At 44.6% G+C, this 20,293-nt stretch overlaps 1 protein-coding gene and 1 long non-coding RNA gene across 3 annotated transcripts; one reads left to right on the plus strand and one right to left on the minus strand.

Annotated features, from left to right (window-relative positions):
• The first annotated feature begins 827 nt into the window (after positions 1–827).
• On the plus strand, positions 828–11,115 carry LOC125756308 (uncharacterized). The gene is made up of 3 exons (XM_049410825.1): positions 828–1,062; positions 1,131–1,315; positions 10,208–11,115. Exons 1-3 carry the CDS (start codon positions 1,047–1,049, stop codon positions 10,466–10,468), a joined length of 462 nt encoding a protein of 153 aa, XP_049266782.1. The 5' UTR covers positions 828–1,046; the 3' UTR covers positions 10,469–11,115.
• Positions 11,116–11,310: 195 nt separating this feature from the next.
• Positions 11,311–19,625, minus strand: LOC125756309 (uncharacterized). Of its 2 annotated transcripts, none has more exons than XR_007414357.1 (3): positions 19,255–19,625; positions 14,582–17,325; positions 11,311–12,656 (listed from the first exon to the last, which is right to left on the minus strand). It is a non-coding gene; the product is annotated as an uncharacterized LOC125756309 (long non-coding RNA). The 2 variants fall into 2 exon arrangements; XR_007414356.1 differs by having other exon boundaries at positions 14,570–17,325.
• Positions 19,626–20,293: the final 668 nt, after the last annotated feature.

Here is a 20,293-nt window from a genome sequence, read left to right on the forward strand (position 1 = left end):
TCTGTCAGTTCTCATTAATATTGTGTCTAACAAAGAAAAACAAGACCTTAATAGACATCTTCTTTCTTGTCTTAAAATGGTCACTTACTGGTGCAAAATATGAAACTTACATGTACCGCGCACACCATGCATGGTCAGTGTTCAGGTTCAGACAAACAGCGTCTAATAAGCTTACTCAAAACAACGAAGTGTTGCTATTGAATGCCTCCTTCGCGATGCATGCGCGATGTATTGATTCACACTCGAAAACATGAAAAGCTACCGGCTTACTTCAGGACGTGTTGCTCGTCGATTTCTGCGCTTTCTTTTTTTTTTTTTTTTGTAACGTCAAACGACGCCTCGACGTTACATTGACTTCCGAAACGAAGTGCTGGTTACTAAAGGCTGCAGTCACTGAATATTAAAGGCTACAGACAGTAAAAGCAACGTGCGGGACCGCAACGTGCCAGAAGTCAACTTATCGTTGCGGCAGTAGCATGCCAGACCGTTCGGCACGGCAGGACGGCAGCTCTTAAGGTCCCTTGAGGGACTTTAGCAGCTCTACGTGACTGGCGCCACCACGCGGCAGCCCGCGGCGTAATTCCAGGAAGAGGGGAGCGGACCGCCGACGGTCTCGCTCGGAAAGCGTATCCCCGGAGTCGGGGCTCTCCCGGTTTGGCGCGAAACCGGATCTGACGTTCCCATAGGGAGGTACTCCCTGCCCCTAGACAGGTACTGTTGTAGCTAGGGAAAGATCCGACGATTCCTCGGCCTTGTCCCCAGCCTTTACTTGCCTATGTTCTACTCGGTACCCTCACCGCGGTCGCCGGCTTTGAGTCATGCCTTCTTTGCGCGGTGTAGTGATAGGCGACAGCCAGGTTAAATTCATGTGCAGGAGTCGCCTTCACTTGAAAACATCCGTCGAGACCTGCACATTTAGTTTTGGTGGTTTTGACGCTGTGCGAATGGCTGAGGCCGTCTCTGCGATGCACTTTCAGCGCGTAGACTGTCGTTTTGTACGTTGGTGGTAACGACGTTTGCAGTGCCAACGCGGACCCTCAAGATATATGCGACAATATAGGGGTACGTATTCTGAAATTGTGAGATGCTTGGCATCAGTCACTGAAGGTTGTATTTTCTTTACATTTTAGAAGTTAGTTCTGCAACTGCAGCACGATGTGGCCCCCGTGGTGTATACGTCTTCAAAGTGCTGCCACGTTGCTCCAGCTCTGAAGACGCCGATGCAGAGCGCCAGATCAAGAAAACGCGCTTGCTGAACCGCAAGCTGACGGCTACGCTGAAACGCCTGCCGTGTGTTCGAATCTTGAACGCCGAGGTAAGTTTACGCTGACATACTGGTGCGCGCCGCTGAGGGAAATGCCGTACCGTCGTGGTCGGCACGCAGCTTTTTTTAAGAACTTTTTAGCCGCGCTAGTTGCTCATTGCTTGCGGTAAAGTGATGCGGTAGAGGTCTTGCGGGTTAAAATACTGACATGCCGACCACGACGATATGGCATATCCGTATTGCTGCACGGTAAACCTGCACTGCCAACAGACTCGATTAAAGCGGTATGTAGATGCGTACCGTCCGCACCGCATTCTAACGAATTTTAAAACTTAGTTGTAAGTGCTCCTAGCAATTTTCTCCCGTGTATATGCGTTCATCTGAAATACCTGACTGTTGTTATTGACAAGGCGTTCACACGATGTTGAGATACAGGGAAAATACCGAAATGAAGGTGACAATGCACGTTAAGCACGTGCACACCTTTTACGTGCACACCTTTTAGTGATCTTGCATGTGGCCATTATACACAGTGGAAAACAAGGCCTTGAAATTTAATGCCCTTTCTTTAAGACGGTGACATACATGGACAGTGAGGATGCTTTTCAGTATTTAGATTTAGCAGAGTGAGGCAACGTGGTGCCATTTTTAGTAGAGGCATTTGAGAATACATGGCTTGCATGTGCCGTCACATGAGCTGGCTCGTATGTTAGAGACAATTTTGATAAAGCATTCCAATGTCCGTGGAATGGTTCATCAACAATGGCAGTGGTAGTGACACAAGCATCCTAGCCTTTCTCACCGAATGCCACTAATAGAGTAAGACAGTGTTTTCAAGGCATGGGAAAAGAAATGTTTGACTGAAACATCAGTATGTGGTGATCAGAAAACCGCCAGTGTCCGCATCTTCTCAGTGACAACCAACTCACTATGACGTTGTTAGGTAACTTTTGTTACCCTTGAATAAATGAAAGCCCACAAGTCACTTCTATCTCGATCTGTTTCAGTGGACGAATGAAAACCTGTCGACTAAATGGGTTCATGTATGTGAGGTACCTTTTGAAAAGGCAACAATTAAAATTAACGTTTCAGAACCACTATGGGCCCCTTGTTCACAATAAAGAATGCGAAGAGGGTGATTATTTATGGCCTAGGTGCCAGTGGGTGCTGGTGTATATCCTGGGTAGGTCAACACATGTACAGCTAAAGTAAGTTGCACACATACCACATTTGAGATCAGGTGTATAAAGATTTTCTTCATTGCGATTAGAGCAGTGGTGTCCAAATTAATCGCTTGGTTAGTAATGAATAATTATCCACCAGTGTTTGAGCATGTCTTGCCTTTCTCAAGGCACTTTTTATGGTGTTTTGTTGTTTGTTTGAACTTTTCGTTCCACTAATGTAGGATGTGTCACAGTTCACGCATTTTGTGGGTAACCTCCTGGAAACTATTTGTCTAAGGAGCACTTTGATTCTTTGGGAGGACAAACGGGAACAGCAAAAGTATGTGGGCATCCCATGGTGCAGGGAATAAGCGAGTCACTTGCAAGATTTTTTTACACTAATTGTGTGAGAATTTCCCAGATGCCAAAAAACTAGGTAACATGACAGCCCACACATGTTAAAGACCTCTTGGAGCAATAAAAGTTACCAGGGGTAATCTACAAAATTCCACGGATGAACTTTGATACGACTTATATCAGTGAGACTAGAAACCTCAAACGAAGTTCATCATCAACAAACAGTGCAGCAGTGTACAATAGACAAAGAAGGGAACGGTTGTCTTTGTTCCCTTCTTTGTCTGTTGTCCACTCCTACCCTTTTTGTTGAAGATGGATTAGCAACTAGCCCAATCTCAAAGCTTGCCTCAGACGAAGGATTCAACACCAATAGTCACACTCGTTCGGAGCTTTGGCAATTTTAGAGCCCTGTAAAAGCCTTTTATTCATCAATAGAGAGCCATTGGGTGTTTCCCAATATGCCTTACAAGTTTGCCATTGAAAGTTGTGTCTACGTTAATGCAACAGCTTAAACATAATAATTCTAAGTTAGAAACACAGACAACTAACTGGCTAGAACGTGCTATCATATCCTAGTGGAAATGGAAGGACCGTAAATTATAGTGATAGAATCTAGCACACTTGCAGTTTCAACAGGATTTGCATTTTTAAAATGTGTTTCAATGTTGCAAAAACCGGTTCGTTGTGCAGCCTGGTGGACAGGCCTTCATACTGTGCAAAGGAGCCATTCGTATTGCTGTACAGTCTTCTGTTCTTTACATGCACCATAATTCGTGCTTGATATTACAATCTATATTATTAGGCATCCCCACTTTATTCTATGCTATTTATAAGGCAAAAGGAGTGATTGCTGAGAGGCGGCTTTGCCATCACTGTGACTAAGGGAACTGGCAACCTGTGTCAAGCCGTGGTGCTTATGCGCAGTGCGTATACATGCTGAGTGCACAAACACGAACGACAGCAACAGGGGCTTTATAAGCACAATGTTGCTTTCTTATAGATAAGGCCTTGCTCGTTTGCTGGCGTATTATTGCTATTGTGCTAAACTACCACTGTTTACAATGTGTTGTGTGTATGACTGAATTGGTGCGTAAAATTGTGATAAAAATTTCGAGCCATTCCATTTTGTGAAGGCAGGTTACCAGTGAAGCTGTCTAGCACATAACACACAAGTATGAACAAATGTATGAACTCGTTTCTTGTTATGATTGGTGGTAAATGTGATGAAAGGTACACACACACACATTTGTTGTCTTGATCGGTGGCTCATTATTTTTTGGTCATGGTGATGACGATGGCCTTATTGTTGCTATGATGCGCAATGATCAGCTTGGTTACAACCTTGCACATGTTCTTAGCCAGAGTCTCATCTATGCCTGTCTGGTGGTGAGGTTTGTACAAATTGTGTCGCACAGGAAGCCAAAGCATTCTAACACAAATTGCATAACTACGGTGGTTTGTTTTTGTGTTTTATATTTTTTCAAATTAGAGGGTAAAAATTGGGTGCTATTTTTCAAGCTGGTAATTTGAGAGAAATCACATTTTTCGTGGAACCATCATTGAACTGCATGTTTTTGGGGGGGTTTAGTTTAGAAATGCTACATGAAATACATTTACACAAATTGATAAGTCAAAAGGTAAAGAGCCTTGATAACATCTAGGAAAAGACACAATTAATTCACAAAAAGCTGATCACCGATTTTTTACGCGTCCTTGTTAACGTACATTGCCATTTGCATGTGCAGCATGTTGGTCTTCATTCGAGAGCTGTCTCACCTTTGGATGTACAGAGGCATCCACTTCCACCTTGAGCACCGCACCGTGCAGCCAACGCTCCGCGGAGCGTCTCTCGCGGGCGGCTGGGGCACGCAAGCGCAGTGACAACTGTAGGTGGTGCCTTCGCCGCGTCGTCTGCTAAAGCGCAGTGGCTCCGCCTAATCGCGCTTGCTCTTCGATGAAGGTAACTTAATCTCATGGAAATCGAGAAGCGCAGCGACTGCGCCTCGTTCCGCACTGCTTTTTTACCTGTTTTCTTTTTCTGCATGCGATCTTAAAAGTAATAAACCTTGGCCCGTGCATGAGTAAGATCGCCAAGCCGGGCTGGCACTCCCGCAACTAAGCTACTCAGATGCTTTGTGCCGTACAGTTAGAATATTCCCGCTACTCACACGGTTGTTTTCATCAGCTGAAAGTTTGGCGACACAAAGTCGACAATAAAAAAAAATATAAGTTTGCGCTGTGAATTGAAGGCTCACGGAAAACTTTCTGCTTCGTGCTAAAGTTTTGAGCCAAGAAATATATAAAGCGATACGCGGTGCTTTGGGTCACCTAGCGATAAAAAGGGAGTCAAGCTTTATTCAGCGCCTGCTTACAGAAGTAATCATTTGTCAGCGGCGCTTCTTTGGTGAACTGATCGCGTGATATGACTTCAGCTGAAAACTCTATTAGAATGCTTCTTCATTTTTCTGCATGAATGGCACGAATAAGCATGGTTGCAAATGAGTAGCAAATTAGGGCGGCGTATTGGCGAGTTAAATTCGCTAGCGCATGAAGGCAGCAGTGCTGATAACACCTGAATGTAATGTAACTTCTCTGAAATGGGCAAATTGCTCACATCCTTTTGTTTTCAGGCGAGTAACAATCCAAACTTTCGCACATTTAAAGCTGTTATGTCAGACCTTACCATGCATTTATCGCCAATTTTGCGGCGCCTAGCTTTGAAGCTGATCAAAAACATTTGCGTGAGCAGCGGGAACATTCTGGCTACTGGGCTCAAAGGAGCTGAGTTGCTTAGTTGTAGGAGTTCAAGCGCGGCTGTGAAAGTTTACTCATGCACGGACCGAGGTTTACTGGTTGTGAGATCGCATCCAGAAATGAAAGAAAACACTAGCAGCAAAAGCTAGACGGAACAAGGTGCAGTCGCTTCGCTTCTTCTGAACCGTGCCGGATGCTGGATTTGCATGCGCATAGCAAGAGCGAAGTTAGCTTCACCGCAAAGCAAGTACAATTCGGCAGACCTGCTGCGCTTTAGCAGACGACGCGACGAAGGCTCCGCCTAGAGCTGTCACTGCGCATACGTGCTAGTTACCCAAGCAAGGAGGCGCTCCGCGGAGTGCTGGCCGCACGGTGCGGTGTTCAAGGTGGAAGTGGACGACTCTGTACCTCAGCTGAAAGAACCCTCTCAACATCACAGCTTTCATTAGCTATAGTCGGGTACAACTTTAGAAGGCAGCGGCATTTTCCCCTCAAAGGCGGATGCATACGAGCCTCCACCAATAGGCGCGCACTTCAGGTGACGTCATGAGCCGGACGGCCGGTGACCCCGCCGACGGAGAACATGCCTAACATGCCTAGCGGGACTATTTCTTTAGTCGCGGAGGCAATTGGCTGCTGCGCTTCGGTCATCTGGGCGGGGCCTCTCCTGTCTTCTAAAGTTGTACCCGACTATAGGCACAGCAATGTCATTGCAGCATTTGCTGGCCTCGGGTAGTGAGCAGCAGAGTCATGCCAATATTCAGTGAGTTCAGCAGCTGGTTAGTGTGGATTGCTTCCAGCAAGTACTGGTTGCACTTGTGAAGTGAATTCATGTTTTTAGTCTCTAAAATGAAGGTAGGTCAGTTGTTATGAAATGACTGTCTCAGCAGACAAGAGTCTCTTGCAATGGATTCAATACTGCTTGCAATTTCCATAATGTTAGGTGGTTTTCACCTTTGTTTGAGACGTTCCGTTTAACAGTGCAGTACCATTCTGTGGAGAGTTTTGTGCAAAACTCCACGCAACATCTTTTCACTAATGTGGTGCTGCTGTTGGGTTACGTAGACAAAACGGGTTTTACCAGTCATTGTTGAAAGCTCGCCGACCATCTGCGGATGATGGAGGATTCTAGCAAGTTTTGAAGGCGTCCGGACGGTTGCTTGCATCTGTGTGCGAGAGCAGACAATGCAGCACTGCATGTGTCACAACTTTGTGGGTGCACTTGTTCTTGCTTCCTACACGGTGATGTCGGTGTCCAACTTGTCGCCCAGAAACCAAAACCGAAAGTCGTTCATACAAATAAGGCGATGTGAAATAGTTTCGAGAGAATACATGAATTTGGGAGTGTGTCTCATGCTTCCTAGATCAATAAGAAATGTTTGCAACAAAGAATGCACAAGCCACAAATTTGATGGCACCACCCCTTTAAGTGGTTGTGTGTGAACTTGACGTCAATTTGGACACTTTGGTGGCTTTGTAACTCCTATCTAACAAAAATAATGCAACATGTTTTTAGAGATTAAGTTAGAGCACGTGCTTGGCTTTAATTCTGGGGAGTTTAAAGAAAATTGAAGATGGCCTTTTTTTTTAAACTGAATGTCGAAGTATTTTATTTTTAGAGACGTTTCTTACCATATGCATTTATGGTTTGCATCTGACATCATCCTCGGCAATCATACTTAGCACAATGGTTAACCTAATGCGTGGCAAATCTCTGGAAAATTTGGGAAATTTCGAGTATTATAGACGCGGAGTGAAAAAATCTGAAATTAGAGCATTATTGAGCAATGGGTGCCGTATTTACAACTTCTTTTGCATAAGTTATGGGCAACGGAACTGCAACATAACATTTCATAAATGCACGTTACTCACAGTAAGCCAAGAAAAATTGACTCGCAGCTGCAATAATTTCTTTGTAGGATCTTGTCAAAATCGTATTTTCGGGAAATTCGCGAAAAGCAGTTCTGCTGAGTGAAGACTTCCGTCCAAATTTTTTTGACTTAGGCAAATTTTTTTTTTTTCGCAAGACTAACATTGGTTTCGTGGCCATGGGGACTCATACAGCAAAATATTTTTCTTTTTCAGCGAAATTAAAGGGGTCCACAGACATGCACCGATGTTATCTGAATACACTCTATCTGCTACAAAGTAGTAATCTTCATGTTTGCTCATGGAATCTTTATGAAACCGGAAAAATGTGGAACTAGCTGTACATTTGGTAATTTGCCCTACCTGCACGCTGTGGCACATAGGCTATACATAGGCGCCCCACTGATGCTTTTTTTAGTGTGAGCAATGGGGCCATAGTGGTCCCAAAGCATCAATTTTACGTACTTTTAAAAAATTTGAGGCGCGTTCTAATATGTTAATCTGGTACCTTCCCCATCTGACAAGTTTTTATCAGACTTTTGACTATGTAGTGAAGTGTACATCACAGGCTTGCTGTGTCAAAATTCTTCTATTATCCGCACCAGGCTCTCTCCTCTAACACTGTTGTCTTTCACATATGAACATTGGATGCTTGCACGTGTTCTCCATGTATGGCAGGCTGAAATATTCATATTTATTTTCGTTGGCTGCTGCTTCCTTGCGTTAGTGTCAAAGCAGTTGGGGCATTATACAAATGTGCAGGCAACCATTAATTGAATCTGAAATGCATGTGCCGTATTTACTTGAATCTAAGCTGATGTTTTTTTATAAAAAACAATGTGCGAAAGTGGGGGGTTGGCTTAGATTCGAGTACCATGATTAAGTTTGTTTTTTTTTTCTGGCCTTGTGAATTTCGAGTGTCGGCCTACAATCGAGAGCGGCCTAGATTCGAGTAAGTACGGTACATATTCTAGTACTGTCACTATAGCTTCAGTGGTGGTTGGTCAGCTTTCAGTAGTGATTCATCGCAATGGTGGATGCAGGGTGTCGGAACAAAATGTTTTTCGTTTCGGTTTTAGTTTCGTTCCACCGAAAAAAGTTCCGTTTCTGTTCCGGAACTAAAAAAATAATGTTTTGTAACGGTTCTTATTTTTATGCGAAAATTTGAAGGTAAAGTAACGATAAAAACATGGGATTTGTGGTAAACTTGCGCTCCTCTTAAGAACGTGGGACGGGTAAAACACGTTCTTCCCGCATTCTTCAGAGGAGCACAAGTAACTGTACGACGAATTGCTACAGACTAGCGCGAGCTATGTGGGGTGTCGTGGCTGTGGCTGGCCCAGAAACCCGTCAGGGAGGAGACCAAGACAAACCAGCAACCATCTTTTCTCCGCCGAGTCTCGGCCACAACTGCGAGCTGCGAGCGTGCCATCGTTCGTTTTCTTCTTCTACGGACGACGCGCTTGCAGCCGCCGCTTTTATACTTGTCTATACGCTTCTATACACTTATAGGAAGGAAGAACCAGAGGTCAGCAACAGGAAAGAGCAGGCAACCACAAACGGTGGCAGCAAGGCGGCTGCCACGACGACTGCTAACCCGAAAATGGATGCGGAGCCCCGGAGCCCCTAGTTGCCACGGACAACACCGGGACCTTGGTTACGTGGTGGACGAACCGTGCCGACGTGTGGTCGTGCACGCCACGTGCTGTCCGCTGTGGCCAAGGATAGCGGCTACTGCGCCCTCCTCCCCAGTTTCACCGGAGGGGAGGGGGCAGTATAGAAGCGGTGGCTGCGAGCGTGCTGGCCGTAGAAGAAGGGAATGATGAGCAATGGTGCGCTCGCAGCTCGCACTCAGCAGCCACTGGCAGCGGGCAGTTGCGGCCGAGGCTCGGCAGAGTAAAGATGGTTGCTGGTCTGTCTTGGTCTCGTCCCTGAGGGGCTTCTGAGCCAGCCACACAGAACCCCAAAACTAGCACCCTTCCAAGTTACTGTATTTAAATTTCTCAAAAGTGAATTACGAATTTTCTGAGCAGGTTCTATGTTTTGTGTCAAGGGAGTGAGCATTTTCTCAGAAGCAGCCAGTCATTGAGGGTGCAAGACCGCTGTTCTGATAAAACAAACTTCAGCACCGAGAATGCCCTCTCCACACTAGTGTGACTGGCACACGAAAGTCCACTTGCATTAATATAAACAGCTCTGGTTGCCACTCTTTTCATTTTTCATAAAATTTGAACATCTTTACTTTGGAATTCTTGCATGAGATAAGCGCTAACACTATACCCTGACATATGTATTATTGCTCACGTTGCATGACCTCGGTTGTTCCAGGTCACCAAGTTCTCCCGGGAACTGAAAACTGATAAAAAATATTTCGGTTTCACTCTGGAACGAAATAATAGATAACGTTTGTTATTTTCGTTCCAGCCAAAAATATCTTTTTGTTTTTGTTTTTGGTTTTAGTTCTGTTCCGACACACGGGGTGGATGGCTATGTAATTTCAAGCTGTGATATTGGTGCAAGCCACATATACAGGCGCAATGCAAACATTCAAAGGAGCGTGTATTGATTTCAAAAGTTCCGGCTGAGCCCCATCTAGCAGTGAAAAATTTTCGCATTGCAGCATACTAGCAACACGTTATGTTGCCAAATTTTTCCATTATCTTATGAAACTGTAGGCTGTGGTCCCATGTTGTTCACTTCCCTTTCTTTTTGTTTAGTGACTTCAGTTGATCTGCAAGTTCTTTCTTGTCTCAATGCATCACATTTTTCCTAATTGCACTAATTTTTTTTGTTCCTACAGCATCGGTTTCTCAATTCCTCGAAAGAGCCACGACGTGCGCTCTTAGCAATTGATGGGTACCATGTGCACAGAGGCCAAGGGATCGATCAGCTGGCCAAAATCGTCAGTTCTCTTGCCCGTGACTTCGGACCTGGAGTGAAGTCACATGGACACAGCGAGCTGGGTATCTGCTACAGGCTGCTGAAGTGCAGCCACTGCAACACAAAAGGCCACGAAGTCCTGCGAGTGCAGCAAATTCCTTCGCCTACCTTCCCAACATGAACCAAGACTGCTTTAGATCATCTTAATGTGTAAAGCAGCACACAAAAACAAGACATGAAAGGAGGAATACAATTGAACAGGCCAAGCACTGCACTTGCAATTAGCTTATTTTGAAGGGAAAAAAAGGAGGGGGTAATACACATATGCACAAGTGCACAACATTCAAATTGTTTTTAAGCACCGTTATGAGCAAAAGTCATTGTTGCATGTGGTGCACTTGTGGGTATGTACTATATACATATTTTTTAAAAGAATAAACTAGTGGCAAGTGCAACAGTTGTCCTGTTGAATCATATTAATCCTCTTGTGTCTTTTTTCTGTGCGCTGCTTTACATGTTCAGATGCTCTGTCATCAATTCACCCGACTTTCAACCTTACTGAAACTTGGCAAATGCTGCCTGCCATGAAACGGCCCTTTTCAGGGCCACCCATGTGTTGTCCGGCTGGTTGCGAATGCTCCCAACTGTTACCCAGATAGCCTCCTTGAAACTTGAGAGGAGTTGTACGGCGCATGTTGACTCTGCTGGCTGTATATTACTTTTGTATAATTAAGATTGTGCCACAGGGTCTTTCAATTGAAAGTAATACATATAGCATGACCTTGCATTAATTATCTTTCATAAATGCTAATCACTACTCGAACAAATCGAGAACGTTTCTGTATTGCAGCAAATAAATGTAGAAATTGCATATGTCATCACACCTTTATTGCCCAAAAAATTGCATTTATTGCACATTCATCAAGCAAGTGACCTATGCAGGACACTATCTTTGCAAGCTCAGATGTGCACGCGCAGGCCTTGCATTTATGGCTTTGCTATCTCGGCAGCCCTCTGTTCTATTGCTACCTGTGAATGTGCCAAGCAGATTGTTCTGAACGGCATCACAAGTAGCTAAACACATTTTAGAGCGCAATGAACTGGGCTAGGTGGTACTACTTCATTATGTCACAGTGCGAGGAAAGAAGCCAAGGCACACAGTGCTGTGTCCCAGCTTTTTCCTCGTTCTGGGAGCACTGGAACAATGAACATTTGAGAACATTCACTTGGAGCTCCTACCATCACATTTGGCTACATGCTCCAAGCCCAGCTCGTCCAGACATGATTCAAGGCATCACAGTTGTGTTCGCATACATCATCTGTGTAGAGAACAAGTTATTTTGAATTGAAAAATGGCCATCCACCTGTTTTGTACAAGGCTACCAGGAAATCCATACTGATTTCTCAGAAAGGAAGACAAAAAATTCGTACTGTTCCTGGGCTCAAGCCTGGAACCAACACCTTTCCAGGGCTGTTTCTCTACAACTGAGATAGCCAGTAGGCTAGCAATGGGCAGTGTAAGGGCCAATTAGTTGAAAAGTCAAAGCACACAGAATGTGGCAAATGGGTCCTGTGGAAACGTGCAGCAGCTTTTAGCAGAAGATTCTGCGTTAATATCTATTTATGAAAATCAAACTTGAAAGAAAAAACATTACTTGCAGCTGGCTATAAGCTACTTATACCTACTGTGCTTTCCACAGAACTCATTTGTCATATTCAGTGTCCATGCGCTTCAAACTGAATTTGCCCTCGCACTTTGATTACTAGCATACTGGTTAGCTTAAATGGTAGAGCGACCACCCCGAAAAAAAGTCGTTCTCGAGTTCAAACTGTGGACCATGTCAAAATTTTTCGCCAACTAAAATGCTGTTCTTTATGAGAAATCCATATGAATTTTATCGTAGCTTTGTGCAACAAATGGGAGTGGATGGACAAATGGGAGTGGGATGGCCATTTTTACATTCATAACCCTTTCTATGTTGTGCAAAACTCCGCTGTTATAAATGAGTCATTTTCTAGCAGCCAACAGCACATCATAGTGTTTGTAGATCTGGAGTGCTTCCCAATACGGACCACTGAGAATGGCACAGTTGCATTGTGGGGCAAAAATATATGGACAGTTTGTGCCACTGAGCAAGCTTATGTTATAAGGCCCAGCAGCACATAGTGCTGGCGTTGTTGACATTGTTCCTTGAAAGGCAGTGGGGGTTAACATAGGCTGAAGTTGAGGCATCTCCGTTGTAGTGCAGACAAAACGGATGCAGATAGTTCGTTCATGCTACTGAGAGAAAGTAACGGAAGACATGGCAGCAACACACAATGCCGTTTATGAGTTTGCAAGGCAGGCCAACTGCACCAAGGCGGATGAACTGCAAACAAGAGAACCACATGGTGTTTCTAAGTGTCAGGCTGTACGTCACGAAAATTTAGCTCAAGAAAGTGAGCCCATAGTGTGCACTATAGGTGACCACATCTGTTTGTATATAACATGGCAAATAAGCTGATTGGTACAAACTGAGTGAGAAGAGTTTAGCAAGAGTTTCATGCCACGTCTTGAATGTGCTTGAAAAAGTGCGTGAGCCAACATGTTAATAGGCTGCTATCGAACAATGTATCTAGTTTTTCTGTTCTAGTAAGACCTGTATATCCAAAAGTTGGCCTCCCAGACAAATATGTATTATGGGTGTCATACTGTCAATTTTGATCACAATGGGACCTGACCGGGTAGAATTTCTCTACTGTGATTATTTACTGTATGCAAGTTGCAGAAACGAGTGAATCACTGTTGAGAAATTTGACCCTGATTGGGCTTAACTGCGATCAGCATGTGACAACGGTATCATCCGAGTTAGTTTCTAAGTATGGTCTACATCCAAGCCGTGGATGGATCAACCTGTAAACCTAAAGCGGCAGCACTTACGACTGCAGTTTCGCAAAGTCGTACTCTGTCTTGCTGCAGCTTTTAGCACACCATTCTTTCTATAACTGTTTGAGACGCTTTGTATACAACTGTCTACATCACGTTTTTGCTAGTCGTGTTGACTAGTGGCTAAGAAAGAACAAGATACATTTAAGAGTGGATAAATTGAACCTCCTGTATAATAGATCTGTTTTCAACTTCATTTTGCAGTGTACTGTTAAATATTGACTATTAGCAGAAGGCACTACCATGTTTGATGTTCCGCTTTTTCCAAGTCACCTAAAAAGTATAATTTATCTTTGCTCGAAATGATCATAACCAAAAAAAGAAAAATTAGTACTATATTTCTAGCCTGAGATTTCATTCTATTTTTGCAAAAAGCAGAACATGAATGACTTCAGGTTCAATGCAATTGCAGTTTAATCAAGATTAGTTACTATAAAGCACATACATGACAATATTTTTGTTGCAACGTCGAGTCCCTTGAGATAATGTGCAACTCTGACGAATTACAGGCAGTTCTTCATAGATCGCGTCTGAAAGGGTTTAATGTAGTCGAATGAAAGCTTGCACTTGAATCGAAAGTTCAACCCGACTTGCAGCTCACTTGTAGCAAGTTCTACTGTGCGTTTAGTTCTGATTTTTTTTCTCTTTTTTTTTTGCACGAAGTTATACAGAACACACCCTCAATTGGTGCGCTGCTGGCAGGCACTGATTAGTTACTGCATATGCTACCTTTAGGTAGCGTAGTCAGTAACTCTAGCACTGATAAGAAGAAATCAGCGTCTTTAGGTCAAGGGTGCTTGAACTCTTCCAAAAACACCCCCTTTCGTGAAAACGAGCAAGTGTAGCGCAAGAATTTTCAAAAGCTTTACGTTGCGAGGGGTGTTGGACGTGAACAATTCTGTCTTATCAATAATGCAATGTCCTGATGCACTGACAGTGTAGAGGTCATCAAAAGCAAGCTATCGCTTCCATTATAGCACTAAAAGCGCCTTCAAAGCAAAGCTGTCAAATTGAAATCACGGTTTACATGTATGTACAAAAAAATAAAGAGGGGGGGGGGGGGCTGGGCAGTCATCGACGCCCATTAGCAAAGCAATATTTGTTCGCGGCAATACCTAGTACATCTGAATTTGCTGCACAGCTTTAGCTTATATTTTGTGTGGTACCCGCGCGTTCATGCACGTTCACGATCGTGTCCCGATCATCGGAAATGAATTTTCAGAGCTCGACTGGCTCGATATCACATCTAGCGCAAGTTAACGATCAAAGAGCTCGATACCTATCGAAAGCGCAGAGCATGACACTCATACAAAGCACAATGTTGAATTGGAAGTTGCATCGGAACGTGTATCTTACCAATGACCTCACCTGCTGTGGTGGGCGAGCGGAGTCGAGTACGAATATCCACGGGTGAAAAAGGCACCACACCTTCACGTGTGAGAAGACATGCCCTAAACTCGATAGCGAGCGTTAATGTTAACATTACCGCGTACAAGAAACTAGCGAAAGAACAATTTACATCGCGCAAACGCTGCAAATTGCAAATAAACAATCCGCCATTGCAGACGATGTCGATGTTGATCGAGCTCTCCTCTGTAATAAAGGGTTCGCGCCGTAGCCAGAAAACGTGTGCAAATACCGCTGCAATAATAATAATAACAACAACAACAATAATAATCTAAGCATTCATAAAGAAAGAAACAGATCTAAATCGATTCTGACTCTGTCCTCGTGGCTTGAAATGAAACTGCATTGCATTACTGTAATGAATGTAGCGCAGAAACCGCATGCACAAGTATGCATTATCAACACAGGAAGACACAACCAGGAAGACACAACCAGGTTAAGCTTTGACAATAAGGCTTTATTAAAATGCTGGTTTGGTTCCTCCATAGCTTTGGGAAATCAATGTCATTTAACACCTCTACAATCAGCAATACAATATCTGAAATGAGAAATCATAAGTGAGAAATGGGCAGGTCAGCACATTCACCAATCGAACACCTTGCATTCCAGTCAATTATTAATTACAGCAGCAGTTGTGTCAGATAGAGCAGATGAGACATATGAGTGACTTAAATTTTATATTTAGTGGAAACCTCGGTCCAGTGCCAACATCAACACATAGTACTTTTCATATTTGTTGAGGCATGTGGTCATCATTGGCAATAATAATAACAATTTCTGGGGTTTTACGTGCCAAAACCACGAGGTAGGTAAAGGCACGCTGTAGTCGAGGGCTCCGGAAATTTTGACCATCTGGTGTTCTATAGACCATCTGGTGTTCTTTAACGTGCACTGCCATCGTACGTACACGGGCTTCTACCATTTCGCCTCCATCGAAATGTGACCGCCGCGGCCGAGATCGATCCATGACTTTTGGCTCGGCACTGTTGTGGCCGCCTCCAGCTTTGCAATGCCTTGCACTATGTGCAATGCCCGACTCGTTTCAGTTACTGTTTCAGGTGGGCTCTCATAGTCGTTATTGTCAGTGCTTGACAATGTGTTAGCAATGACCACACAGTGAATGTGCTTGCACACTTTGAAGTGTATCAGGTGCGCACACACTGCACATTCATTGCATCTCAAGGGACAGCAAGCAGCATCCCCAACTTTTGTCACCGTATAAGAGTGCCCTTTAGTAGACTGAGATGGCACAGTCCACGTGCCGTCTTCGTTTAATTTGGCACAACCTGCCATTTCAGTGCCAGATCTGTGGTACCTTTCAACTGCACTCAACTTCTTGCCCTTTGATCATCTGGATTGCCCTCTTCATCAAAAAATGATATGTCAAGTCCATGAGTACAGAAATTAGTTTATCAACACGCTTATTCTTCTTTCCCTCCAGCATGCTGTGCTTCATCGTCCTGTGCATGCTCTCAAGGTGCATGTTGGTGTTGATACCTGCCCTCGTCCTAAAGCAGTAGGCCCGCTCTTGAGGTCTAACTGCATAGTTGTCCTTGAAGTACTTCAGAAAATCCCTCAGTTTTTCTTCCTCAGTGTCAAGGAATGATTGAAGATACTTTTCAAATTCTTGCTGGTCAAGGAACTCTAAAAGGAGTCGCACGTTGTGGTACACGTCTGGCCTCAGTTGTTTTTCTACAAACTCGTATCTTCTTCTGCCAATTCCTATCCACATGCCAGGTGCAGAGAAGTTTCTGCTGAGGGACACCCATAACTGACGACCATGCCTTGTAAAATTGTGAGGCGTCATCAGACATAAATGTCTTAGCAGCCACTTTTTCGTTGATGGCACACTCAAGAGACCTGAAAAAGCTGCCAAGTTTTCCTCATTCATCCTGTTGCAGATGAAATAGGCTATAGGTATACCTTATCCCACTTCATCTAGCACTAGAAGAGTGGTCAGCTCAAACTGTTACCCTGTAGTTCCATGTGTTGAGTCAAGACACACAGTGCCCGTGCCCAATTCTTCTAACAGCTCTTTTTGTGGCTCTGTCATCAAAGCAAGGGCAAAATCTGTTGCACCAAAAGTACCAGTTGGGTCCACTGCACCTTGTGCCTTATACAGACAGACAAGTGTTTCACCTTTGTCTTACATTGCTTTCACCCACATATCTACACTGACAGCATCATTGGTGTGACACTGTTCAGGAGCAGCAATGTGAAACTGCCGTTTGATATTATGCAGAGTTATGCGTTCTGCCAAATGTGCTGGCCTCAGCTTACATGCCCCCAACAGATGTTCTTATATTATTCAATATGGTTTTCATGGGCACACCACGCTCCAGGTCCTCTGCTACGTTGGTTAACCCCGTTGGCCTTTTCTTTGTCACTCATCCTCAAGTGCTGAATTTCTGCTTCATGGCCATAATGCTTTCTTTGGTACCTTACATTTATGGTGATATCTTCAGGTGCCGGGCTCTGAGTGTTCTCCTTCTTCGTCACAGTAATAAATGAAAGACATATCTTACCGGACTTGCAGGTACCCTGACTTTTTTCTCGACGATTACCATGACCTTCCTTTGGCCTAGCCACTCCTGATCTATTAGAGTAGTAGTGGCTCCTCGTTTCCCCACTGGCCAGCTTTTTGGGAGCCGTGTGAAGAACAAACCAACAGTTCGCCTCTTCCTGAGCTTTCCATTCACTGAATTCTGTAATACAAATACAACATAGTATCAGAGAGAGACATTAAACCAACGAAAATAGTTCCAAGGCCTTAGACATAGATTACAGGGGCGTAGCCAAGGGGGGGGGGGTTGGGGGGTTCAAACCCCCCCCCCCCGAAATTTTTTCAATTTTGCTTGCGTATATAGGCACGCACACATACAAACGCACGCACGAACATACATAAAGTATGGTTGAACCCCCCCTGAAAAAAATTTCTGGCTACGCCCCTGATAGATTAATGTCAAATGTTTTATTTTGCTCCCTCACTCTCTCTGCTTCACAAAATAAATTAAGTCCTTCAGTTACCCTTCATCTCATTCAGTGCACTGATATTCTTTCTGAAAAACTTCTGAAGCATAAGTTTTTGACCGAGCTTACGAATGTGCTATCAACGGCAAAAACGACTGGGTGATAAATGTGACATGAGATGAACATGGGTTTTAACAAAAATGGGTCATACAAATGAAGAAACAAAGTATACGGCTTAACAGCGGAGGTCATCAAAAGGTATTAAAAAAAGCCTTTAAAAGGTTAAAACTTAAAAAGTAAGAACAATAAAAGTCAACAGGTTTTGCAAAAACACAAAATCTTTCTTCGAGAGCACACGTTTTTCAGAGTTTTGTGTGACCTTGCGGAGACCTTGTTGCACAGACTCGAGAAAACCAGTGATGTGCCTCCAAAAAACAGAGATGGGACAAAAACTGCTGTTATCCCATACGTGCACCAAGTGTCACATAGGATTAAGAAGGCTGCAGGGTGTGCAGGAGTCAGTGTAGTGTTTACCGCCCACAACAAACTTTGGAGGCCTGTGCAAGCGTGTAAACGTGAACAGTGAAAGGCCTGACATGCTGCAAGAAGCACACCACGCGGTTTTTGTCTTGCAAATGCGGCATCGTGTATAAGATTCCGCTCTCTTGTGGATGTGTTTACATCGGCCAAACTGGCCAATGTATTAACGATTGCATGCGTGAACACGCCAACAATTTAAAAGTCTGACAGCAACATGGCCTTACACTGTGCAGCTTGCGGTTGTACCCCCTTTCTTGACCAGGCTGTCATAGCTCGAGAAATATATGATGCATCATGTGCAGAACAGCTCGGACCCAGCTGTGTCAGCATGCCCTCTGTGTCACTCTCGAAGAAAGAGTCTGCGTTTTTGCAAAACTTTTATTGTTGTTCTCACTTTTTAAGTGTTAACCTTTTCAAGGCCATTTTTAATACCTTTTTACAGCCTCCTTTGTTCAGCCGCATCATTGTTTCTTCATTTGGATGACCCGCTTTTTGTTAAAACCCATGTTCATCTCATGTCGCATTTATCACACAGCCGTTTTTGCCGTTGATAACGCATTCATGAGCTCGGTCAAAAACTTCTGTATGGTATCAAGGGTTTTTTCGCTTTGTCGCCCTGTTTCCATGGGCACGTTACCACCTGTAATCTTTAGCGAGAAAAAAAAAGCGTAAGGAAGAAAAAAAATTAAATTTTTTTTTGATAGTCTTGTTCTGAAGCACTCGATGTTACCACGTGATGAGTGTAGTGCATTAAATGTTAGTTGGAAGTAGCGCTCTATGTGTCGTTTTCACTGTCCCTGTCTTGTGCGCTCACCTGTTTCAACACATCATGTATCCATCGGACATATTTGCTCTGCTTTGTTTTTAGAGGGAAAACAAAAAAGCGACGCAAGCGGCAGTACTTTCAGCGTGATCGAGCAAAATTGAAAAATTAGTGCCTCTGTGCATACTTGTTTTCTTTTTTTTTTTCTACGCGACAAGCACATGCGAATTATAACTAGCTGGCAGAGTGAATGCACGTGGAAGCAGTCATGTGCTGTACAGCCTCACCACAAAAGATGATAAAAATGCACTGACACTGTCTTTTCCAACAACTATAAACTGAAAACAGGATGGGTACTCACCTTTATCTTTGTGGAACGCCTGCTGCACGTATTCGGCGGCGAATTTGTGCGCTGCGATGTGGTGCTCCCCATATTTTTCCAGTGAAGACAGGCCAACGCCACAAACGTCGCATTTCATGGGAGTATTGACTTTTGCGGCTACTTGACGACACCGACGACACTTCGTGACACGTGCGCGGAGACAGTGCCGGCGGAGGTGAAGATGACACTAGGACATTAGGGACGAAATTCATCAAGCACGTGACATACTAGGCACTCCGTGGCGACACGGGGAAAAGTCAAAACTAACTTAGGGAAAAAAAGTCTTCAGGTGACGTCACACGTGAGTGACGTAGCAGTGACGTCATCCATTGTTCGCGAGAGAGCCCAGACTCCGGCGAAACGCATGTCTCGCTCGGCTCACATGGCAGGCACAGAAGTATAAAGGAGGCTATGATTTGGCAGGATTAGTTCGGTACGCCGCCGCTACCCTTATTTCTAAAGCCGGCGGAAAACGCATGGAGGGGCTTTACTTATTTCCATACTACAGCCAAAGTACAGGTACAGTTTCCGTTCTCTGAAGTGGTAGATGCTAGATGTTCTCTGGTCGCACTGGGCGTGACGTGGTGGGCAACACCCCACCCACGGAAGTTGCCCTCTTTAAACACGCTCGTAAAGTCCGGGCGCAACGTCCCCGACCTCTCCAATGCGGCAAGTGTGGTGGCTACGGGCATTGCAATGCAAGGTGCACGAGTTCGCCGCGTTGCCTTCGCTGTGAGGGGATCATGCTCGAGCGGACTGCGCGGCCACCGGTCCTAAGTGCATCCACTGCTATGGCCCCCACGTCGCCACCGAACCCCGCTGTCCTCGCTGGCAACACGAAAGAAAGGTGTTGGAAGCTATGGCCTGCGCGGACCCGCCCCTTTCTCGCCGTTAGGCAGAGAGACTCGTCAAGAATAACAAGGACGCGCCTGCTCGCGCCCCTTCTGCCGCCGTCTCATCGGCGGTGCAGCCGGGTGGTGCAGCGCCTCCTGCCACACCCGATCCCCTGCACCCGACA

This window comes from Rhipicephalus sanguineus, chromosome 11, assembly GCF_013339695.2.
Source record: "Rhipicephalus sanguineus isolate Rsan-2018 chromosome 11, BIME_Rsan_1.4, whole genome shotgun sequence".
Classification (NCBI taxonomy): Eukaryota; Metazoa; Arthropoda; class Arachnida; order Ixodida; family Ixodidae; genus Rhipicephalus; species Rhipicephalus sanguineus.

Excerpts from the sequence above, each read along its gene's own strand:
- LOC125756308 (XM_049410825.1), top strand. Across the intron at positions 1,316-10,207 it reads TTCGAATCTTGAACGCCGAG|CATCGGTTTCTCAATTCCTC; the intron begins GTAAGTTTACGC and ends TTGTTCCTACAG.